The sequence below is a fragment of the Malaclemys terrapin genome, chromosome 16 (genome assembly GCF_027887155.1).
Source record: "Malaclemys terrapin pileata isolate rMalTer1 chromosome 16, rMalTer1.hap1, whole genome shotgun sequence".
NCBI lineage: Eukaryota > Metazoa > Chordata > Testudines > Emydidae > Malaclemys > Malaclemys terrapin.
In genome coordinates, this window is record NC_071520.1 from 15,488,927 (window position 1) to 15,514,129 (window position 25,203).

At 44.5% G+C, this 25,203-nt stretch overlaps 2 protein-coding genes across 4 annotated transcripts in view; one reads left to right on the forward strand and one right to left on the reverse strand.

Annotated features, from left to right (window-relative positions):
* YDJC (YdjC chitooligosaccharide deacetylase homolog) overlaps positions 1 to 20,923 on the reverse strand; it is a 75,707-nt gene extending 54,784 nt beyond the window's left edge. Inside the window, exons 1-2 of one of the 3 annotated variants that reach the window (XM_054006487.1) lie at positions 20,847 to 20,923; positions 19,911 to 20,056 (exon numbers count right to left, since the gene is read on the reverse strand). The gene's annotated coding sequence lies outside the window, so the exon portion shown is untranslated. Of the gene's footprint in view, positions 1 to 19,910; positions 20,250 to 20,275; positions 20,711 to 20,846 lie in introns of those variants that run through there. The other 2 variants (XM_054006483.1, XM_054006485.1) reach the window with 2 other exon arrangements.
* On the forward strand, positions 3,386 to 8,420 carry SDF2L1 (stromal cell derived factor 2 like 1). The gene is made up of 3 exons (XM_054006489.1): positions 3,386 to 3,615; positions 5,043 to 5,239; positions 7,307 to 8,420. The coding sequence occupies exons 1-3, from the start codon at positions 3,453 to 3,455 to the stop codon at positions 7,583 to 7,585; spliced, it is 639 nt and encodes a 212-aa protein (XP_053862464.1). The 5' UTR covers positions 3,386 to 3,452; the 3' UTR covers positions 7,586 to 8,420.
* Positions 20,924 to 25,203: the final 4,280 nt, after the last annotated feature.

Sequence of the window (25,203 nt, forward strand, 5' to 3'; positions counted from 1 at the left end):
TCATTACAACCAGTTTATCAATGTGGGGGAAAAGACAGTGGCAAAGGAAAATAGGTGTAGTGAGCCACAGAGCAGTTAGGAGGGTAATTTCCTTCTTCCCACTGTAATTTCACTGATTTCAGTGGAATGAGTCCTAATTTACACCCACTGACCTCAACAAGCTTTGGATCAGGCCCTGAATGTCTTGCCTCAGATTAGCAGCAATCTGAGGATTAGAAGCCAAGAGTCCTATCACATTCTTCATACCCAAGCACTTGTATATGAAGTGTCACGAGTCCAGCTAAATCGGTACAATTTGGTGTGTAGATCAAACCTGAGAGCTGCCTGCCATGTTAGCCTCATTGTCAGTTAGCGCTTTTGTCATACACACTAAACAGAAAGCTCAAAGCTTGTTTCACAAAGACCAATATAATAGAAAGGAGAATCCTCTTGTAAAATAAAGTGCTTTGTGCCAGAATACTCCTCTCAAGGTACACCCCTGTATCTTATGGGTCCCTGCACTTCTAATCCAGGACTGATTCCTACTGCAAAGTCAATTATGGCCTGATTTTCATGGATGCTCAGTAGCCACAAGTACAGTGGAAAGGAAGTTGTGAGTGCTTAGTATCTCTAAAAATCAAGACTACAACTTAAGGATTGTAAGGTTAAGTGACCAGGGCCGGCTCCAGCATTTCTGCCCCGCGATTGGCGGCAGCAATTGGGGGGAAAAAAAAAAAAAGCCACGATCGGCAGCTGCAGTTCAGCGGCAGGTCCTTCGCTCCTAGAGGGAGTGAGGGACCTGCCGCCCCCGAATTGCCGCAGGTGCCGCCCCTCTCCCTTGGCCGCCCCAAGCACCTGCTTGTTAAGCTGGTGCCTGGAGCCGGCCCTGTAAGTGACTAAGGGCCTAAGGCATTATAGCTGTTTGCTGGTCTGGTCTGTTATACTGGTTCAGTTTCACTGAGTTTTTTGTTTCATGTGCATAAAGAGGAATTATAATGTTCCCCTCCAAGAAGCATATATCTCAATCCCACCCCCATCATATAATTTCAGGGGAGAGTTTACCTGCAGCTCACAGCAGCCTACTAAAAACAACAACAGTTCCTATAGCAATAATGTGGCTGTTAATTGCCCTAGTTGTTTGGCACCAATGGGGTTCTTTGTTGGCAAGCTTTCTAACCCAATTATGTTTCTAAAGTACAACTGAAACGCATTGTAGGGAGCACCATATAAACTGCACTAAATGCACTCGGAGTTAGTGACCTCCCAGAAAGATAAACAGGTGCCTGCTAAAGCCCCATATGATTGATTTTCCATGGCTAAAACGGCAACCACAGACATCTGTTTTGCCCTGTTTAAAAAACAGTAACAAAAGTGAGCTGTTGTCTTAGTTAGAAGAAGAGGAAAGCCTTTTAGAAGAAACAGAAATAAGGTTTCAAGTGCCAAACAATGCACCATATTCATTTGCATTCTTTTGGATCAGACACAAACATCAAGCAATAGAAAATGATTTTCTGATGAACAGAAATGTACACGGTGTAGGGAGTAGGGGTACAGTTGTGGTTGAGGGAGATTTAGGACTGAAACTTAATTTAATACAGGCAATTTGAACACGCATGAACCAAAAGTCAGAGACACTTCTCTACATATGTAATAGGTTAATATCAACAACTCAGATAACAAACCTTTGAGTGAGCGAATGAATGAGTTGCATCATGTGGGGCGCAAAGGGCTTGACGGATTCAGCACTGGTGGAAAATGGAGTCAGCTGAGTATCTCATGACGCTCTCACTAGCCCAAAATGGTGATGTGCTGCCCAAACTATCCAGGTCAGGATAACTTAGAGGAGAGCCCACTTCTGCACACATGCAATTCCATTCCTATTTACCTCCTTGTGGCTTGGAGGGTTGGAGACTTTTTGCTTTGTCCCAAGAAAACTACCTATGTTGCCCTCATAGGAGCATTAAATTGGTAGCTTGGCATCCTCACACCATGCTTCCAGCAATGAACATGGTATGTTGTTACAGGCCCTGTATCCACTATCAGATGCATACCTAAGAGAGCCCACATAATAGTTCCCTCAGTGTCACCTCTTGCCCCAGCTGCTCCTGTAGATAAAGTGATGAGAAACACATTCTTCTTCTTTCCAGAACCATGTAAGGAAAGAAAATTTGCTTCAGTCTGCAGAACTGCACTAGAAGTGTAAAAGGATCCATTCATTGTCTCAGTTACTTTCTATACAGAGTACTTTTCTGTGATAGTTTTTATAATTTAATCATTGCTTTATGCTACAATAACTTCATAGTAGCACTTGGGATAAAAAAGTGACATTTCTGCTCCAAAAGCACAGGCACACAATCACTTGAGCTGAATGAAAGTCATTATTAGCTGTTAGCAATATGTTGGCTATGCCACATGGTTGAGAAGCTTTTATCCAGTACAGGGGCAGTGTTACACACACACACTAACCAATCTGCTACAATATTTTGACTTTTCTTTTCAGCCCTTTGTTAAATGTGGCATTGAGAACGACAAGAACTATGTGGCAGAGAGGCTCACTGAATTTCTTGGAACTGTTATTTCCAGGATGCCATGTTATTTAATAGCCCAGTCTCATTGCCAGGCCATTTGAGGGTCCCGTTTTCCCCTTATCATTAGGGCTGGGCAACAACTTTCCATTTACATTTTTGCAACTGAAAATTGGGGTTTCAGCTAAACAAATATTTTAGCAGAACGTGCTTGCTGTCCTCAAAGCAATCTTTTTTGTTTTGTGTTGTTTTTTTTGTCTGAAAACTGAAGAGTTTCCAGTTTTGGGGGGAGGGGTTGTTTATTTTTGAAAGGTAGGAATTTTCAGTGGATAAAAAAAGTCAGATCAACTCTACTCATGGTACTATGCTGATGTTCCAGTGCAAGGGGAGTGTCCCTGCCTGGCCTTGAGGCATGCTGATGCTTTGCTTGATGTGCGGGTGCCAGGGGAGGGTGGCGAGGCACAAGGTTAACACGCTGATGTTTTGGGGTGGGTTGGCTGTGTGGCACCGCAAGGAGTGACAATTGGGCCTCTTGTTGCTGCCAATCCCTATAGCAGGGACTGGCCATGAGGTAGCCCCACGTATCGAAGGTCCAACCCACCTGTTAGCTCCCACCTGCCCCCACTGACTAATTCCCTTGGACTCCAACTTTTAGTTTCCCTCTGGGTCCGTTCCCTGAGAGGTGCCACGCCGCTTCTTCTGATTGGTTGTTTTGGCATCTTCCCTAGGCCAATGGGCTCCTCCTTCGTGTACACTTTGTGCGGTCGGCAGGTGGCGGCCCAATGCGGAGGCGATGTTGGAAGAGAGGCGGGCTGGGATTGGCAGGCTGCGGTGCTGGCGTCGTATGATTGGCCAGGATGCGGAAGCGGCGTGCCGGTCGGTTGCGGAAGCGGGCGGGTTGGTTGTGTGTGGAGCCGCTGGGCACCGGGGCCGCCGGGCTGAGGAGAGATGCGGCGCCGCTGCTGCCTCCTGCTGCTCCTGGCGCTGCTGTGCGGGCCGGGCCGCGGCAGGGAGCCCGGGCCGGGCGCTGTTACCTGCGGGTCGGTGCTGAAGCTGCTCAACACCCGCCACAACGTGCGGCTGCACTCGCACGAGGTCAAGTACGGATCGGGTGAGGATCGGGGCCGGAGACGGCGGGAGGCCGCGGCCTGAGGGGGCGGTGGGGAGGGGTCCGGCGGGCCGGGCCGGGCTGAGGAAGGGGGCGGCGGGAGAACTCGGAGGCGGGGACTGGAGGAGGGCGATGGGGATGCCGGGCTGGGCGCGGGTTAAGGCCGGAGCCCGGCCCTGTGGCGGTCTGAGATCGGCTGCCCGGGCTGAGAGGGGAGCCCTGACGGGGCCCTGCCCGCCGAGCTGATGTGGGGAGGGTGGCTGGCTCCTGAAGAAGTCGGCTGCTAGGCAAGTGCTGCTAAGTGGGCTCGCACGGGGCTACGGAAGAGGGTGAAAGGAAGGGCAGCTCCCATGGACAAATGCCGCTGGCACAAAGTCGGGGGGGGGGAGAAAATGCAAAAGTGTCCTGCTGGTATCCCACAGGTTTCGTTTTTCATCTGGAGGCCACATCACCAGCCAAGTTCTCACATGCAGCACTTACCACGGAGCCTGACTCCTTCCTTAGCGGGAGTAAGCAAATATCCAGGACTGAGCCACTCAGAACAGTTAGGGGGTATCCAAAAGGGGGTCTGGAGCCATTGGCAACAGTCACTTTAATTTAAAAATGCTTCATTTAATGAGCAGTCGTCAGTTTCAACAGCTTCAGAACCTGATATCCTAAGGCAGGGAGGGGGGGTCTCAACCTTTTTCTTTCTGAGGCCCCCTCAACAGGCTATACAAATTCCATGGCCCACCTGTGCCACAATAACTGGTTTTCTGCATATAAAAGCCAGGGCTGGGGTTAGGGGATAGCAAGCAGAGCAATTGCCTGGGGTCTCATGCTGCGCCCTCCCCCCCCCCCCCCCCAACCCTATATTGCTCAGGCTTTGGATTCATCACCAGGTGGCGGGGCTCAGGGCCCAGGCTTCAACCCCATGCGGTGGGGTTTCAGCTTTCTGCCCTGGGCCCAAGCAAGTCTAATGCTGGCCATGCTTGGCGGCCCCCCTGAAACCTGCTCATGGCCCCCTTGGGGGCCTTGGACCCCTGATTTGAGAACCACTGTTCTAAGGTGCAGAGTACTTGCAACTCCCATTGAAGTCAGTAGGGGAGATGTGAGGGCACAACACCTATGAGAATCCTGGCACGGGAAAATCGTGTTATCCCCTGGTAATATTTGTGTGTTAGTGACTCTTCTGCTTCTCAACTGTTCAGTATATATTTTTTTCTGGGTTTGCATCACAGGTGAGGATGTTGATCTAGAAGCTGTACTAGTTTCAGGAGTGGTGTAAAAATAGGGCGAGAAGGGAAATTAGTCTTGCAACCCTCCTTTGCTGTTCCCCTCCAATTATTAGTCTGAATGGATTGATGTTCTTTAGTAATAAAGTATTTTTGATTCCCTGACCTGGAGAAAGGTGGGTTAGGTCAATTACCATTTAAATTATTTTGAAACAGGAAGTGGGCAGCAGTCGGTGACTGGAGTTGAAGTTTCAGATGATGCTAACAGTTACTGGCGGATTCGAGGGAAAAATGACGACACTTGCCAACGAGGAACACCAGTGAAGTGTGGGCAAGCAATCCGACTTACCCATGTTAACACAGGAAAAAACTTACACACACATCACTTCCCGTCACCGCTGTCCAATAATCAGGTAAGATGGTGAGTTGTGCTTCAAACCTTGTGCTTTATTAATTTCTCTTGTGTGTGGGAAAAAATATCTAAAATAGTCTTCACCCTAATTTGGAGCAGTCATTTGGTAAAGTAAAAGTTTTTGCGAAGCTAGAGACCAGCATGAGACTAAAGACGGTCCAGGGTTTTGGATGCTGGCCAGGGACTTGTGAGACCTACTCTGCCTCAGACTTTGTGTGTGAGCTTGGGCAAGTCACTTAGGGTATATCTACACAGTAGCTGGAAGGGTGCGTCCCAGTGCAGGTAGACAGACACACACTAGTTCAGCTCCAGCTAGCATGTTAAAAATAGCAATGTGTCTGCAGTGGCTCGGGCTACCTGCCCGAGTACGTACCCAGGGGTCAGGCAGAATTGTATTCAGGCAGCTAGCCCAAGACACCACCTATGCCGCTCTTTAGCCACGCTGCTATTTTTAGTGCACTAGCTCGAGTAGTTTGTCTAATCATGCTGGGAAACCCTCCCAGCTGCTGTGTAGACATATCCTAAGTCTCTCTCTATCCTCATTTTGCTCTCTTCCCACCCCATCAAAAGAACCCTTTGCTTCCACACTTACACACTTCATCTTTGTATTTCTCTGAAGATCAGTGTTTCCCCTTCTTAGTCCTCCCGGCTCCCTCCCTCATCATTAAGCAAGTGCTTCTGCAAAATTTGAAAATACAGTGGAACCCCCTATAACGCGATCATTGGGGTCCAAAAACTTCAATTGCGGTAAATGCGGGAGGGAGGGAGGAGGGAGAGAGAGAAGGGGGGCGGCCAGGGCTTCCTTCAGCTGGGGCGCTGGCCATTTGGCCCCTCCTGCCGCCAGGGCCGGTGGGGCCCGATTCCTGGGGCGGCACTTGAGATTGCTGACTGGGGCGGGGGGGAGCCGCGGGGCTGGCAACGCTCCGGCCAGAGTCCTGCCGGCAGAACGGGGCTGCTGTGCTCCGGCCGGGAGAGTGGAGCCGCGGGGCTTGCCACGCTCTGGCCGGGGCTCTGGCCAGGGGAGCGGGGCCCCCGAAGACTACCACCGCCGGCCTGCCGCGCTGACTGCCGGGAGGGCTCCGCACCACCCTGCAGCCCGCTCCCAGCAGGGCGTTTCCCTCCTCCGCGCTGCCGCCCCCTACATCGGTCCGCGGAGGGAAGGATGCGGGCTGGAGCCGGCCCTGCCGGGGACAGAGGTGAGAACCCCAGGGGCAGGCCGGGGCTGCAGGGAGAGTCGCTCCTGCTGCAGCTGCTGGGGCATGGATCCCAAACGTCCCACACCTGCCAGACTTGCCACACGCGCCTGCTGCAGCCGCCGGGGCCAGACTCGCTCCACGTTATAAACGAATTTGCGTTATCACGGGGCGCGTTATAGCGGGGTTCCAGTGTACGTCTTAAAATACATTTCTTATTTAGCTGTTGTGGGTTTCCATAAGTATTCACTAGAGTCTTCCTTCCTGAGAGGTAGCATGGTATGGTGGATAGGACATTAGATTGGGATATATGAGACCTGGGTTCTATTTCTGACTTGGTCACAGACCTACTGTGTGACCTTGGCAAGTCACATGGTCTCCCACCATTTGTCTTGTCTACTTAGATTCTAAGTTCTTTGAGAACTGTCTTTTTACTGTGTGTTTGTACAGTGCCTCACACAATGGGATCTCTAGGCACTACTGCAATATAAATAGTAATAAAATAAATGACGGCGAGGAAATGTTTCTTAAGAATGACTTAAATACCTGATTGATGCCATACTATCTTGCTGAGAGGAAGGAAGGTGAGCCCTGTATCTGAGGAGTATTTTATTCTTTAGATTTCAAGGTGTTTTTTTTCTTGAAAGGATTGTCCCGTTTCCCTTGTTTTATTTTTGTTCATAATGCCTTTATTTTGGGCATTTCACCTCTGGACTATAGAGGGGGCAAATTATCCCATCCGGGTTAGATCCATTGTCATAAAAGCAATACAACATCACTTTTTGTTTCCCACCTACCCTTCTCTTTACAATCCCCCTGCTGGCTGAGTGATTGGTGTCTTAAGTATCATTGGTGTTCCCTTATTTCTAATTCAGGAAGTAAGTGCCTTTGGTGATGATGGTGAAGGAGATGACTTGGATATATGGACAGTACAGTGCAGTGGGACACACTGGGAGCGGGAGGATGCAGTGCGTTTCAAGCACATAGGAACTGACGTCTTCCTTTCAATAACGGGAGAACAATATGGCCACCCAATCAGAGGCCAACGGGAAGTTCATGGCATGCATTCTCCTAATCATCACAACTACTGGATGGCAATGGAAGGAGTTTTCATTAAACCCAGCATAGACCCTGCAAAACACGATGAGCTATGAATGGTTAAAGGACTTTAATGTATCTGTTAATCCAGGAGTAGGAGCTGCCAATCCTGGGTCTCTTGTAAATACTGTCTTGTCTGTTTAACTGACTCTCTGTACAACAGAAGGGCATTAGGATATTCTAAGAATGCAACACTTCTGTGGGGAACTGCAATTTCCTGGATCACATATTGAAATTTGTTTGGCAAAGTACTGTTTGAATTTTCTAATTTAATTGGTGGGAAAAAGCTTGTGTTTCTGTTAGTTTTCACTGTAATTCCCTTTGCTTATTTCTTCCCCTCTACCCAATCCAAAAGGAAGTGACAGATTTGAAGTAAAGCATCTCTCTGATCAATCCCAAATATAATGCACATTTATATTTTGTGTTCTTTTTGCAGTTATAATTAAAATTTTGGAAACTAGTCTCTGCTGTTTAGTGAATGAACGTTACTAAATGACAAGATGGAATAGATCTAGAATGGGGAAAATATTTCTCAAACATGGCATCATGTAGAGGTGATGGAATCAACAATCCAATCTTCCAGAAAAAAATTGTAGTTCACTTGAAAATTGCTTCTAATGTTTGTAATGGGTTTCAATGTGTGCTGTATCTGCATTTAAAGACATCCCACTGGAAAATGTAAATATTGTGTAAGATGGGGTAAAGACAGTTATTTTTCACTCTAGATGTGTGGTGTTTTGTTTGGCTTTTTTTTTTTTTTTTTTCTTTAAAGAATTTGCATTTTGGTAGTGATACTGCTGCTACTACTTAAGTGGTAAGATTGTTCTGAGAACTGTTACAGAAAGTTACTATTTATAGAATTCTGTTCATTAAACAAATTTTTCTAAATAGTCTGAAGGAGCAATTGCATTTGAACTTTAATGTTTTCATTTTATTTATTTAGTTTTTGTACTCACACATCACTTTGAAAGATCACTAGAAGAAACCAGATGAATTGAAAATAGGGCTATGTGTTCGTGATTGTTCAGATTTAGAAAAAAGAGCAAACCTCAGCTAATGTATTTTTGAGAATGAGACACACTAGGGAAATGTGGTCTAGATAAAATTACTATAAGGTGGGTGCCCAACTGGCTAAATGACTGTACTCAAAGAGTAGTTATCAATGATTCCCTATTAGAATAGGGATGTATCTATTGGGATCCTGCAGGAGTCAGTCCTGGGTCTGGACTATTCAACATTTTCACTGATGACTTGGATAATGGAGAGGAAAGTAGACTTATACAATTTATGGATGACATCAAGCTGGAAAGGGTTGCAAGCACTTTGGAGGACAGGATTAGAACTAAAAAAAAGTTGACAAATTAAAGAATCAGCCTGAATTCAACAAGATGAACGTCAATAAAGATAAGTGCAAAGTACTTCACAGAATGAAGAAATCAAATGCACAGCTACAAAATGCTGAAAAGGATCTGGGGGTTATAATGGATCACACGTTGAAGATGAGTCAACAATGTGAAGTTACAAAAAAGGCTAATATCATTCTTGGATTTATTAACAGAAGTGTTGTATGTAAGAGACAGGAGCTAATTGTCCTGCTTTACTCGGCACTGGTGAGGCTTCAGCTGAAGTACTATGTCCAATTCTGGGTGCCATACTCAAGGAAAGATTTGGACAAACTGGAGAGAGTCCAGAGGAGAGCAACAAAAATGATAAAACTTGACCTATGAGGAAAGGTTAAAAAAACTGGGCACATTTAGTCTTGACAAAAGACTGGGTGGGGGCCTGATAACAGTCATCAGGTATGTTAAGGACCTATAAAGAGGACTGTGATCAACTGTTCTCTGTGTCACTGAAGGTAGGACAAGTAGTAATGGGCTTAGTCTGCAGCGAGGGAGACTTACATTAGCTATTAGGAAAAATTTCCTAGTGGTAAGGGTAGTTAAGCTCTGGAATAGGCTTCCAAGGGAAGTGGAATCCCCATCGCAGGAAGTTTTGTAAGAACAGGTTGGACCTGTCAGGGATGGCCTAGGTTTACTTGGTCCTGCCTCTTCAGGGGCCTGGACTTGATGACTTCTCGAGCTCCCTTCAAGCCCTCATGTCTCTGAGTAGTGGTCAGGAACTCTGTGACCTTGAAAAAGTCATTTAATTTCTCTGTGCCTCTTTCTCCCCACCTGTAAAAAGGGAATAACACTCACCTGTCACAATGGGGTATGAGGAAGGTTAAATAATGTTTGTAAAATATTTTTAAGATGCAAATTGCTATGTAAGTTGCTTACTCTATTTGTTTTATACAGAAATTGCCCTCATTTTGCTCAGCACAGCAGGGTGGGCGAAAGGTAACAAAATTAGGCGCGTTTATCTCCCAGAATACACTGTTAATTACAATTGGAATCACTGAACTATCAATTACTGAAGCAGGAAATTGGCTTGGGCTATTACATTTACTCCCTTTACTGCTACTGTCACAACTGTTACAAATGTGAAGCATGCAGGAGCTATACCACTATTTGGCTCAAACACAGCCCACTGCAATTAAATGTGGTGACAAGTGCTTAATATCCTGTGATCATTTATGCTGTTAAGCCTCACATGGTGGCTTCAGTTTTTCCTTTAAGAGTTAGAGTTGTTTGTAATTAGCATTGCCAGTGGAAGAATTCTTCTGTTGCCATGCCTTTTTGCAGCACTTATTTGCTTTTCCTACTTACAAAAAGAGGTGAGTGAGACTGTTTTTTGTTGTTGCTGCAGAAATTCACTAAACATTGCTATTCAGAAGTTGCAAGTACTTTAGCTGGAGACTGTGGGTGCACAGACTTTTTCACTGACTTTTTAGTCAAACATTTTAGCAAATGTACAAGAACTAAGGGTTAGCTGCCACTAAAGTTAATGAGTTCAGTAGGAATTGGATTAGGCTGAAGGATCAATGTTTGTATTACCCATTATAGTATAGATGAATTCATTTTACTAATACTCCGTTTTAAAATAAAGATCAATAAATGATAGTCCCAAATGTATAATTACAAAAATATTTCTTCTAAATGTTGCAATACAAGCTGTTGCTTTCCTTCCTTGTTCTATGAAAGACCATTCCCCTGAAGCCAGCATTATAAATAACTTCAAGAGGGGTGGCAGCATGTGCTAGATAGTTGGCATTACAGCTTCTTATCTGTACTGTTGCCAGGAGCCAAGGACCTTTATGTACAAACCCAGAAGCTTTGGTGTGGGGGGTGGGAGGTTAGGCATATGCACTCATTGTCCTGTGGAAGATTTTGAGTTGGCTGGAAAAGAGGGGCAGAGCATTGTGCCTGTGGACACGAGCAGGCTGGTTTCCCAAGAGGATTTACCCGCCTAACTTTTCATATCCCTTCGGTCTCTCTTCCATATGTTTGGCCTGGACATTTAGCTCTCCAATTACCATAACTGAGTAGGAGCTTGCTGGACTTGGCCCTTTTTCCTTGCCCTTATGACCACTGGTACAAGAAGACTGGAAGCAGAAATGAGAGAAAGAAAACTGAGAGTAGGGCTATAAGTACTCACATACTTTTGTTTCTGAGTATGTAGGCGTAAAAGCCTACTGAAATACCCAGGGAGATCTACCCTACCACTCTTCCTCATTCCCTACAACATTTGAGTCTTTAGCACAGAGGGTCAATGTATGAAGTGCTTGTCCCTCAGCAAGTTGATCTTTAACTTCGCAATACAGCTTGACTTCCACAACAAGCATATCCTTCCCTGTTCTTGAGGTGGCTGTTTCTAGAGCCGAGAAGAACAGGAGATGGTTATTTTGGTTAGGAGGATACAAGTCATTTTGTCCCTTTCATGTTAACAAAGTTTTAAAACACTTCAGGCCCTAGTCCAGCAAATTTGTGGTTAGTTTAATGAGGCTATTCAGAAGTGTAAAACTATTGACCTTGGCAAGTGTCTGCAGGATTAGAGCCATATACAATAATGTTAGTTTGCCTTGGATATTCAGAGAATCATTAACAATAGTGAGAAAAAACCTGTTAGGTATACTGACCGGGAGACTGACTAGACAATCTATTTTTCTATGTTTATGGTTTCCATGTTTAGAACACCTTAAACACACTAATCATTTCCTTGATAGTGAAACTGTGGCGTATCATGCAACTATTTATTTCCAGTTTGTGGGTTTAACAAAAATCCTTGTGACATTTTTGATAAACAATTGTTTTGTGTGTACAGCAATCATTCTGCATTTGGATGAGACTGTAAAGTGTTATTTCTTATATGTAAGAGAAATTGATTTCCAGGCAAAAACCTAGTAAAGTAAGGGGTCTTTAGCCTCCTTTATATTCCATTATTTGTTTTTGAAGATAATACAAATTTAATAGATAGGAATTCAGACAGCTATCTATTAAATCACAGATTTCTGCTATCTCATTCTAAAGCCCTTCTCCATCATTCTTGTAGTAGGCACACTTCTTTCTCTGAGCGTGATATTGACATTTTCTCAATGCTCCGTATAACAAGTTTAACAGTAATGAAGACCTCCTCTTTTTTTTTTCCCCCAGATGTCTTGACAAATTAAGAAATAAGACATCTGGAAACTTGAGATTAATTTATTTTCTGATTCTAAATGAATTGATGCCATAATTTAAATGCTTCAATAATCTTTCATCCAAACAGGAATATTGTGTCACATTCATTTCTTCTCATACCTGCAGTCAGACTGATAAAGATCTTGTAGATCAGTGGTTCTTAATCTTTCCAGACTACTGTACCCCTTTCAGAAGTCTGATTTCTCTTGAGTACCCCCCAAGTTTCACCTCCCTTAAACTACTTGCTTACAAAATCAGACGTAAAAGTACAAAAGTGTCACAGCACACCATTACTGGAAAGATGGCTTACTTTCTCATTTGTACCATATAATTATAAAATAAATCAATTGGAATATAAATATTGTACTTGCATTTCAGTGTATAGTATATAGAGCAGTATAAAAAAGTCATTGTCTATGAAATTTTAGTTCGCACTGACTTCCCTAGTGCTTTTTATATAGCCTATTGTAAAACTAGGAAAATAACTAGATGAGTTGATGTTCCCCTTGGAAGACCTCCGTGTACCACCAGAGGTACATGTACTCTTGGTTGAGAACCACTGTTATAGATTGACCTAGCTGTAAAATACAGCAAGGCTTGGATTGTCAAGGTCTAGCACAGACCCAAATCAATTTAATAAATACCAGTTTCAAAAGCCTTGAATGCATTTGGGAAATGTGGTGCTACAGCTGTAGAAACGGATGGCTTGTAACAGTGATGGCACGCTCTCCTATATGTGTGAAGCACTCTGGAGATAGATATTTACATTATTATTCTTCAGTGTCCTCTATGCCAAGTATTAAATATCATGAGATTGGCTTAAAAATAATGAGATTTTTAGAAAATAACTAATTTGGGGCATTTTTATTTACCTTTGGAGCCCTTAGCATTCACATTTTCCTCCACGCCAGTGAAGGCTGGCAACTTATGAGGGGGGCGGGCGGGGTGGGGTGGGTGTGTGGAGTTGAGATTCTCATGTACCTGCCTGACTTCAGGAGCTGGGCTTTATGAAACACATGAGTTTGAAACTTGTGATGAAAATGGTGAGATTTGGGACACTGTTTAGTTGGTTCCTGCTGTATTCTTAGGGCACCAAACTGTTTTTTACAATATTTGTCACTGAACGGAACTGATGTCTGCATGTAAGCTTACATCATAAACTCAATTATTGGGGCCAGTGACTTTAGTAGATAATTTGTATAAATAACTGGGAAAGGTGCACAACGAACCTTGAGAACATCAGTGTTGTAAATAGGGACAGTTTGGAAGAGAAACAGTGACCCATTTTAATTCAAAATAGTGGACTGGAAAAACTTTTGGAAAACAGAATTGGGGATAACTTTTATTAAATAAGTGAGTGATATGAGGACTGTTGGTTTATAAAATCTAATTACTGTAGTTTGAATGTACAGGCTGTAGTTATTTCAAAGTATCTGCTTAATGCTGAATTAATTCCACACACTTGTAGTTCAGTCTGAAATGTATCCTGTACCAAATATTTGATGCCCTTGTTTTAATTTTTAGGGGTAAATGTCTATGGAAAATGCTATTTTCTTTACCTTTCTACTTTACAGCTCTATGTAACTGATCAATGTGTGTACATTTGCCACGTCAGGAGCTATAGAGGTCTCATTTGTAGTGACTGAAATATGAAAGGGGACCAATAAGGTCGTGTTGGTTTCTTTAAAATGTCAGAAGAAACTATCAGTTCTTGATTCTCTATTCTGAATGTCAGTGAAGAGGAATTATTCCTGAACCATCATGTTCTTTCAGCCATTACATTTGGGCATCTACTGAATGAGCGAGCAAAGCACATTTTAAAATGTGCAATTAAAAAAAAAAAAAAAAAAAAGTTGGCACAACCCTCTAATTGCGATGCTGACTTGACAGTATTTCTGACCCTGCTAGTCCTGTGGAAACCCCCTGTCTGTCTTCTGCCTGCTCCTTTCCTTCAGCAATGGAATCCACAGCTGTAGCCACAGATGGACCATGTTTGACAGCTGTCCTGCACAGAAGCCAAGCTGTAGAATATCTTTTTCCAGCAGCAGCATCTTGTTGGGCGTCTGATTCCTTGGCTGGCACATTTGCTGGGGTTTTTTTTTTTTTTTTTTTTGGTTGGGTTCCCTGCTGGCAGCTGGGAAATTAGCCATGAGCCTGTCAGGGGTTGAAGAATGCAGAGTTGCCTGATCATTTTTCCCTTCTGTATCTCACTTTCTATTTCTTACCTTTGAATTTATGTACTCTGTTCAAGTATAACTTCCTACTCTAATCTATCTCTGGGGCACTGTTCAAAAGTGTTTGTTCATAAAAAGTGATTCAATGTGTAAGTTTTGCATCATAGTGCTCTTAGGACCTGCGGCTACATCATAAGGTCCTTTACTCAATTTTTACAATCTGTGCTGTGGTAAAACTCAATGGAAAAAACTTAGGATGAAATCATACTCCTACAAGGAAATACCCACCTACCAGCCAGAAACTCATGAGGTTCCCTTCGCACAGCTTACCTTGAATTTTCCCATAGAGAAGAAAGCTGAGATGGAGTGTACCTGCCTGGGGAAGGAACAGACAGGCCAATCTTGGGGCTGCTTTGGGGGCATAGGGCAATTTGAGTATCCCTAAAGATGTATGGCATTTACTGTGTGCATATCTTACGGGTACTCTTGTGTAATTAATAAAGGCAGACTTTGGGTCTTAAAGTACAGTTAAAAATCAATATAACAAATACATAGATCTGGGAAAATGAATGTCTGATTAAATTAATACATAGCCCAAGCACGTTTTATTGCGCCCATATTTGTAACAATCCTTTACAGCAGTGGTTCCCAAACTTTAACAACCTGTGAACCCCTTTCACTAAAATGTCAAGTCTTGTGAACCCCCTCCTAAAAATGAATATTTCCAGGGATTTTCTCCTTTACCTGAGTATAAATTATAAAAGCAGTGATCTTGGAAATTGTTTTTATGACATGCTTATTACACACTATTATTAATCATTACAGTATTTTTATTACATTATGAAAATAGCAACACTCTTCCAAGAGCTCACTTTCGTAGCTTGTATCACTTTGAATAAGCCTGTTATAAGACAAGGCTCCTATGTTTCATCAAGGAGTATCAGATGTGAAACAGCATGAAGGTATTTAAGAAGTCAACTCAGAGTTCCTCCTACACAAGCATTCAGATCTTGAGCAGTTCAGGCAAACAATGCACATTACAACAAAGATTAAACTTGTTCTTCATAATAATTTTAAAAACAATACTAGCTGCCTATTTAATTTTAAAAACAGCAAAAAATATCCACCTCCCTTTCCATTTCTTATAAGGAGCCTTGAAGTTTAAATCTCCTCAGTGTGATAGAGATGCTTGCTTTGATCTGCTGAGCTCTTGGAAGTCCAGGGGCTCTGGGCTGCTGGCCCCGTGCTGCCCGGGGTCCCTAGGGGCCGTTCTGTCTGCCATTAGGGAATTTTTTCCCAAGAACCCCCATAACATTTCACAAACCCCAGTTTGGGAACCACTGCTTTAGAGAGACCTAATAACTTATAGTTAATAACACGCTTTCCTCCTGCAGGAAGGAGGAAATGCCATCCCCAGAGCCACATCCTTACATCCTTCACACTAACCTCAGTGGGGTTTTATAAGGGTAAGAAGATAGGGTCCACCATTTTGTAGCAACATACTAATTTAAATATATACTAAGCATAAAACTGTAAATGAACAAGAACAAATGACTATAAGAACGGCCATACTGGGTCAGACCAAAGGTCCATCTAGTCCCGTATCCTGTCTTCTGACAGTGCCCCAGAGGGAATGAACAGAACAGGGAATCATCAAGTGATCCATTCCCAGCTTCTGGCAAACAGAGGGACACCATCCCTACCCATCCTGGCTAGTAGCCATTGATGGACCTATCCTTCATTAATTTACAGTAAAAGCTGTTTTATCCAGCATGTTGGAGGAATAGGGGGTGTTGGTAAGTGAAAAATGCCAGTTAACTAAGAGGGAGGGAGTTTGGGTGTGGGGGGGGCAGCAGGTTGGAGTGCGGGAGGAGGTGCAGGGTGCTGGATCCGAGGGCCGCTCACCTGGGGTGGCTCCCGGCAAGAAGTGACCTGTGCCAGCCACTCCTAGGCAGAGGAGTGGCTCTGTGTGCTGTCTCCGCCGGCAGGCACCGCCTCCACAGCTCCCACTGGCTGTGGTTCCCAGCCAATGGGAGCTGTGGAGCTAGCGCTCAGGGATGACCCCTAGTTCTTGTGTTATGAGAAGGAGTAAATCACACTTCCTTATTTACTTTCTCCATATCAGTTATGATTTTTATAGACCTCAATCATATCCCCCCTTAGTCATCTCTTTTCCAAGCTGAACAGTCCCAGTCTTCTTAATCTCTCCTCATACAGAAGCCATTCTGTACCCCTAATCATTTCTGTTGCCCTTTTCTGAACCTTTTCCAATTCCAATATCTTTTTTTTGAGCGGGGGGTGACCACATCTCAGTATTCAAGATGTGGGTGTACCATGGGTTTATATAGAGGCAATATGATATTATCTGTCCCTTTCTTAATGATTCTCAACATTCTGTTTGCTTTTTTGACTGCCTCTGCACATTATTGAATGGATGTTTTCAGAGAACTATTCACAATGACTCCAAGATCTCTCTTGAGTGGCAACAGCTAATTTAGACCCCATCATTTTATATGTAGAGTTGGGATTATGTTTTCCAATGTGCATTACTTTGAATTTATCAACATTGAATTTAATCTGCCATTTTTGTTGCCCAGTCACCCAGTTTTGAGAGATCCTTTTGTAGCTCTTTGCAGTCTGCTTTGGACTTAACTATCTTGAGTAGTTTTTGTATCATCTGCAAATTTTGCCACCTCCCTGTTTACCTCTTTTGCCAGATGATTTATGAATATGTTGAATAGGACTGGTCCCAGTACAGACCCCTGGGGCACACCACTATTTACACCTCTCCATTTATTCCTACCCTTTGTATCCTATCTTTTAACCAGTTACCAGTGCATGAGAGAACCTTCCCTCTTATCCCATGACAGCTTATAAACTGGCCATCAACAAGTTTAGGTTTGAAATTAGATGAAGGTTTATAATCAGAGGAGTGAAGTTCTAGAGCAGCCTTCCACAGGGAGCAATGGAGGCAAAAAAACCTAACTGGCTTCAAGACGGAGCTTGATCAGTTTTATGGGGGGGATGGTATGATGAGACTGCCTACAATGGCATGTAGCAGATCTGTGGCTGCTAGCAGCAAATATCTCCAATGGCTGCTGATGGGACACTAGATAGGGAGGGCTCTGAGTTAGGACAGAGAATTCTTTCCCAGGTGTCTGGCTGGTGGGTCTTGCCCACATGCTCAGAGTTTAACTGATTGCCATATTTAGAGTCAGGAATTGGCAGAGACCCTGGGGAGTTTTTTACCTTCCTCTGCAGCATGGGCCACAGGTCACTTGCAGGTTTAAACTAGTGCCAATGGTGGACTCTTTGTAACTTCATGTCTTTTTAAATAATTTTTGAGGACTCCAGTAACTCAGCCAGTGGTTAGGAGTCTTATTATAGAAGTGAGTGGTTGAGGTTCTGTGGCTTGCAATGTGCAAGATGATCATGATGGTCCCTTCTGACCTTAAAGTCTATGAGAACAAATGGCAAGGGGAAAGCAGAAGATGGAAAGGAAAATACTTATTACACCTGCACTCTCCAGAACTTTTTCTCCCCGAGAGCTTCCCATCTAAATGTACTCAGGGAAACTTCCAAAATTTTGCTTGGAAAGTAGCATTTTGTGTCTTCATACCATGCTTGCTTACTGTTTATTCAAACTCCTGTTTTTGAAGGATTTCAGATCCTTCTAAACCTTTGGAAAAATTCATTCACATAAGATCTTGGCATGGAAGAATGCTATGGAAGTGTGGAGAGCCATGTGGCATTTTGAGGCTAATGAAAGACACCCCCAATTTACCAGAAGCATATGCCAGTTTAAAGTTTGCTCAAAAGTTGACATACAGCTTTGTTGTATTTAAATTAACATACAAGTGTCAGCTTTGTATGCCTTGGAGCACAGCGTTGGCAGTGGAGGAGGGTCTTCAAGTCTGCATCCTACCTAAGACAGCCCAAGTTTGACCTTCAGGACACATACAAGGGCCGATATGTTTACCTAGCCTTCACTTTCTGAAAGGGTTGATGAATAAATAAGTGTGCATTTGTCCAAAGGGGAGTTATGGCTTCTTTAAAATGCCTAGTGATTAATAAGTGCATGTTAGAGATATTAAAATATTGTTGGAAGCTTAGGGATAAGGAATAATTGTCAATACAATACACTTCAGGCTCACCCTGGAAGTAACCCCCCTAAAATGGGTGCTCATATCCCATTCATTCTGTGCCCATATTCTGTCCAGTAGCAAATGTCTCTCTGCCCTCCCTCCAGTTCATTTCTGCCTTTAGTACAAATATTCCTGGGCATGGGATCACCCCCACCTCTCATCTTGCATCCTGCCATGGTAAATGGAGATGAACAGGAATCCCCCTAGATTCATACCAAGCAAGCATGGTATGAAGACACAAAATGCTACTTTCCAGTTCCTGGAATTGTGTGTTCCAGGACTGGCAGCCGAGCTGTGTAGTGGAGCGCTCATCCTTTTGGAACTTCCTTTCTTTGGCAGCTCCCCCAGAGCACAGCCTAAGATTCACTTTAGTGTCTGCTCCAGTTTTGTTTTGATTTGCTTCAATTCCTGGCAAATATGATGGATTAGACAGCATTGGCAGCTGTTTTCTCTGCTGCTCGTTGTGGGGAACAGGAACCGTACCATTCTGTGTCTCTTAACAATGTTTTTTATCGCCAAGGCTTGGACGCCCAGGCAGTTACTATATTTATGTTGTAATAAGATGCACACCCCAAACGGCTGCCTGACCATCACCGGTGGCTCCTCTCATAGGCGATCCTGCTGGCTTGGAGAGTGGGAGAGCCAGGATTGGACTGTAAAACTTCTGTCCTACATTCCCCTTGGTTCGCAAGGAGATGGAGGGGACCGAGCTTCAGACTAAGCCTGATCTAAAACCCAAATGTTGCCAATGTCTATTTTATGTGCTTTAAACGGTTTTAGCAGGGGAAATACGCAGCACTCCAGGGTACCGGAGGCAGGGACGCTGCGCAGTATCTATCACGGCCACTAGCTAGCGCTGCTCTTCTTTCTTTCTGTTTGGAGCGGTGATTGTCACGCCTCTGAGCAATGAAAAGCTCGCTTGTTGTGTGCAGAACTTCATGGGAATGTTGCAGATTTGGCAACCCAGCAGCGTAGCCTGGATTGCCTACAAATGTATACTCTTCGGGGGGAAACAAATAACATCCACTTCCCTCGCCTTACAACTGCCAAGGCGATCCACTACTGTAATACCTCTAGCCGCGTCTTGCTTGTTAGGTGGACTCTGCCAAGTCATCTACTACTCGGCTATTTAAAAGGAAAGTTTAAAACATTAGCGCAGCCCGTAAAGCAGTGCATTAGGCGTCTCTGTTTACTGTCTTTCCACGGGACCCGGAAAGCTCAACCAAAACGAGAGTCTATGTGCTTCCAGTAGACTTATTTAAAGCAATTACCCCTATATTAAAATGCAAACCGGTTTCTAATTTTATTGGGGGGAGGGGAAGAGAGGGATACACAAAGGGGTTGCCAGAAATATGCTGGAAGGCCTAGGCTTAATGAGAGAAGAAAGCTCCCTGTTAAACTATTGCAAATCGTTTGCGTTTGGGATCTCCCCGAAACAAGCGCTGAAATCATCATCCGTCTCTAGCCAACGCCGGATACAGGCCATCGATCCAGGGTAATACTTACATAGATGCTCCTTTCCGCTAGCTGCAATTAGCCATGCTTTCCAAGATCTCACACCTCCGGCCCCGGCAAGAGAGCGCTTCACTCTCCGGCCACCCCCTAGGGCGGGCCCGCGCCATCCATCGCGCACATTCGCCTTCCCGGGGAACCTGAGTGCGAAACGGTCCATCTGTTACAAGGCAACCGTCCGGCCTCTGCGCAAAATCCAGCTGCTCCCTCTGTTTCTGCGGTGCGGCGGCCCCCGGGCCGCCTTCCTCTGCCGCCCTGCGCCTCGCACCCTGCTCGGCGGGGAGCTAAGGGCGGCTGCAGGCAGAGCTCTCGGGGCCGCTGTCCCCCAGCTGCGGAGCGTGGCCCCCTTGCAAACTCACCGGTCACTCCAGTCTGCGGCGTGACCTTCCCTGGGGCCCGCTCTGCCCTGGTGTAGTGGGGCGGGGAAGGGGTGTGGGTTGCCTAGGACCCTTCTGCAATCGCCTCCTTCGCCTCGGCATCAGGCAGCAGCATGCAAGCCTCCGTGCTCCCCCGCTTCGCCCTCGTCCATTGGCAGCGGCGGTGATCCTGGCCCCTACCCTGCCCAGCTCGGCGGCCGCCCCCTCCTCGGGCCGCTCCTCCCCGATCTTTCGCGATCCTCTCTCCAGTCGGCTGCCAAATGACGTCTCTTGCTTCAGCCCCCGCCTGCGGTCACGTCAAAACACCGGCATGGGAGTGGGGAGCAGAAGGGTCCCGATCCTCGTATATGTGCCCAGCCGCGAGACTCGCCTGCGAGGGGCTTGTCCCTCCTTGCACCGCGCAGTGGGTGTGGGCCGGTTCTGCCTCCACAGCAATTGCAGGCTCTAGCGGCTCTTCAGACATCAAGATACCCCCCCCCCGGCCCTTCTCCCAAGCCCCCAACACGGCTCTGTAGGGAAACCGAGGGGTCTGCACTGCGCAGAGAAAACTCACCTCCGGGAGGCAGCTGCTGGAGGGTTTGGGGGCTGAGCCGCTCCAGCTTTGGGGAGGCTGGTTATCTATCCCGAGGAAACCCGTCCTGGCTCGGAGTTCCTGGGAGACCCTGCATTGATCTTCCCTCTAGGCAGCCAGCGGAGCCGTCAGGTGATTTCCGAAGGCTGGCCAAAGGGCTCACTGGGACTGGGAGAGAGTGGGAAAGGAAATACAGGCCATGTCTACACAACAGAATTATGTGGACTTAAACCGTGACCTAAGATATTAAATCGAGTGTGTGTGTGTGTGTGTGTGTGTGGACACCAGTGGCGTGTGTCCTCAGCAGGAGCACTTGTATCGATGATATTGTCCTTGCAGGGCACTGTGGGACATCTCCTGAAAGCCAGTAACAATGGATATAAGCCATGCAGTGTTTACACGGGGTCGCAACCTTTCAGAAGCGATGTGCCGAGTCTTCATTTATTCACTCTGATTTAAGGTTTCGCGTGCCCGTCATACATTTTAACGTTTTTAGAGGGTCTCTTTCTATAATATATAACTAAACTATTGTTGTATGTAAAGTAAATAAGGTTTCTAAAATGTTTAAGAAGCTTCATTTAAAATTAAATTAAAATGCCGAGCCCCCCGGACTGGTGGCCACGACCCAGGCAGTGTGAGTGCCGCTGAAAATCAGTTCGCGTGCCACCTTCGGCAGGTGTGCCATAGGTTGCCTACCCCTGGTCTACACTGACGGGGCATCAACCTGATTACATTGACCCTGACTCTACACTGCTGGGGGAGGTGGTGTTCCCAGATCGGCGTAGAGAGGCACTTATGCCAGAGGGAGACAAATTTAAGTGAAGACACTTCCACAGCTAGGTCGATAGAAGGCAGCTTACGTTGACATAAGGCTATTATAGGAGATAGTCAAGGGATGTGAGTATTCTCTATGAGATACATGGTGATTGGGAGCTTATCTGCAGGAGTCCTATGGTCCACAAGTGATGGCATGTGAGTGAATTACGCCTGGCGTTCCAAGCAAGTATCAATGACAACTTTGTACCACTCCACTGTAGCTTGTAACATAAATTAATTTATTATAAGGGCTGGATATAAGACACTAATACCTGGTAGGTAACAGGTTTAAATAAAGCTTAATGTTTAAAGCTGAAATGCAAGAAACCTACAGGTTTATGCCTGAAAGATACCTAGCTTAGCCACTCAGGCCTTGGGACTTAGATTAAGTTAGCTATAGTATAAAGATAAACTAGCACAAGTAAATTATAAATCTGTTGAGCTTATATTTGTTTGTATATTGATTGTTTTGAAAAAAAACTGCTGAGTTTGGAAGAAAATGTCTGAGAGATCAGTAGACACCACAAGGTGTGTGTTGGTAGCTGGGGGAAATATTAGAGACTTGTAAGCTAACCACGGGTTACTATGGTGATGTAACTATGGATAGATTTTTTTTTTTTTTAATCTATCCAAGTGGCCTATCAGATGAAGAGTTCCTGATGATAATATCAGGGTGACCCTCCCAAAGATGGACATGAGGGGGTTCAACCCTCATGCATATTAATTAGCTTTGGTGGGCATATGTGTAACTTATTATAAATAGGGTCTGGCAGATGGCTGGAGGTCACCGCTTCCTGGAGGTCATCCTTTCCTGACCCTCAACAGGAGCCGGCCACCTGCACTCTTCTTCAGGATTCCATATGGAGATGTGAGTACGAAAGAATTGGAAATCCTGGTGCTCGATACTTTTTTTTTTTTTTTTTTCCCTCCTAACCTTTGCAATTTATGTGACAGTTATAGGAAAACACCAATTAATGTGTGATAAGACTTTTAATAAAGATTGTTTCTTGCATACTCCAAGTCTCCAGTAATGATGCTAGAACACATGGTGGTATTAGCCTTAATGCTTTAAATACTGGAGTAGCCATGGAGATCAAATTTTTCTCTGATACTAGAATTTAAAAGGAATTATCAATATTATTCAATACCATAACCAACAAAAGCCATGCTACCTTGTATGTATCGTTCTTGTGATATAGTACATAGCCATGGATAAAGCCACTTTGACCATCTCGCCTGCCCGCTAATCCCTCTATTCTGGGGCTCCTGATAACATTCCAAATCTCTGAGCAGTTTCAAACAACCATCATTTATTTGTACACTGTTTCCTCCCCTCCTTCAAACGTGGATTTTGTTCCCCAAACTTAAGTATTCCCTCCTCGACCAGTGACCGCTTTAAAGCTATCTCACTGTTTACCATGCTGACCAGTATTGTCTCATTGTTTCCTTGGACTCCCCCATCTATTTGTCTGTATCCATCTGTTGTCTTTTTTCTTATACTTAAATTGTAAACTCCATGTGGTAGAGACAGTTCTTGCTCTGTGTTTATACAATGGTTACCACCAGTGACGGCCGAGGGCCCCATTGAGTTTCTAGGCACTATGGTATTACAGATAAATAATAAAATGTGATGTCTCATGACCATGCAAAAGGCTGGAAAGGGTGCTGTATTGTCATTAATGTTATGGTAGCACCTAGAGCCCTAAGCCCCACTGTGCAGCACCTAGCACAAACTTGTAGCAAAAAGTTGGTCTCTGCACCAAAGAGCTCACAATCTATGTAAAAGATGAGCTATCAGAGATGGTTACAATGAACAGATTCAGGGAGTGCAAGAGAACAGGCATTTATACCATCAAGGAATGTGCACCTGTCCCAGATCCACCCAACAAAGCTCACTCACTTCTAGCCCCAGAATGTCCCCCATTGTGTAGAAAAGCCGTTTTAAAAAACTGTTTGTTTGTTTTTGTTTGTTTGTTACTCCTCTATTGCCCTGTACAGTTGGCCTCATGCTAATTAATGCTCTAGACATCACTTGGGGAAGTATACAAGAAATAGTCCCGATCCCATTTTTTTTTAAACTCTAAAACATTTGTAGAATAGTTCTTTCTGTAATGTGTCATATACAGAATATATGCAGGTGTGATGTGGTACAAAGGCTTTATCGACGCTTGTTTTGGGATGATCCATGTAATTTATATGTGGCTTCACTTGTGCATAATGTGCAAATCCCAAACTCATGCAAATACTACACAATCACATATTCCTTAAACATGAGTGAATATAGAGTGTGTGTGTGTGGGAGTGAGGGGACAGTTAGTGCAATATAAAGATTGCCCAGCTAAAATCACTGAGTAAAGGATGCTGCAGTTCCCGATTTTGAAGTTGCACATACATAGCAGTGTATCTTCCTGTCTGTCTTGCTACAGTGGTAACTTTTTAATATATTGCTCTTTGCTGTCAAATGTGTACCACCAGTGGAATGGGGATGGAAAGGAAGCTATTGTTTACCTGGAGACAGTTTTCTGTAAAGTTATATTACAGCCATTAAAGCAGATGTGCTGCTGCCTTGTATCTTAGCAATGAAATTTCATTGCTTTCGTTTAAAAAAAAAATCATCTTTCTACACTACCGGACAATGCAGAGAAAGACAACAAAGGCCCTAAAATCCCAGGGGAGAAAGAGAGACATCATATTTTAATGCCCACTATTTTCTCCTGATGCAAAAGCATTGATTTGTGGCAGAATTTTTAATATTATCAACTTGCTGAAACAGTCTCCCTTGTACAAAAAGTCCCAGCAGCAACCTGACAGCAGCCTCTGTGCCCGCTGGCTCTTTGCTCAGGGAAAAGGTGCATTATAATATCACAAGGGAACATGGCTTCACTAGGCTTAAAAAAAAAAAAAACTTAGCAGGTCTTACGGCGCATGCACAGAAGTGATGTCTCAATGGCATATAACTTTATTACCTGTCAGTGAGGAATCCTTAGATTATGAATTCTCAACCTGAGGGTCATTGTCTCTACAATAAGGTGTCTGAGTGGGAGGGTAGCCATCACCCTGCCCTTCCCATATTGGTCAATGAGAAGGGAATCCAGATAGATGGGAAGGGGGCTCTTCCTATGGAAAAGGTAGTAAGTGGAGTCCCCGTATGGAAAAGGTTGAGAACCACTGCTTAGATGCCAGGCTTGAAACTTGAAAATTCAGCTCTTATAGTTATTTATCTAGACTTTTATTTACAGAGGGAAAAGGAAGTAATCAGATTTTAAATGGGAAAATAGTATTCCCTAGTCCCATCCCCCAGACACTCATAGCTATAAAAACATCTAAGGATTCTTGCTCATACTATAGAAAAAAGTCACCTTATGGGCAAAAATCAAACACTGAAAATATCAGATCAAAAGGTGAACCACAAAGTTATTGGTGTGAAAACAAGGGCTTCTGGTGGAAATTGCGTTGCAACCTTAACTATAATACACTGACTTCTCTGGAGAAAAGTTTACACTGAACTGTGCCCCGCCCCCAA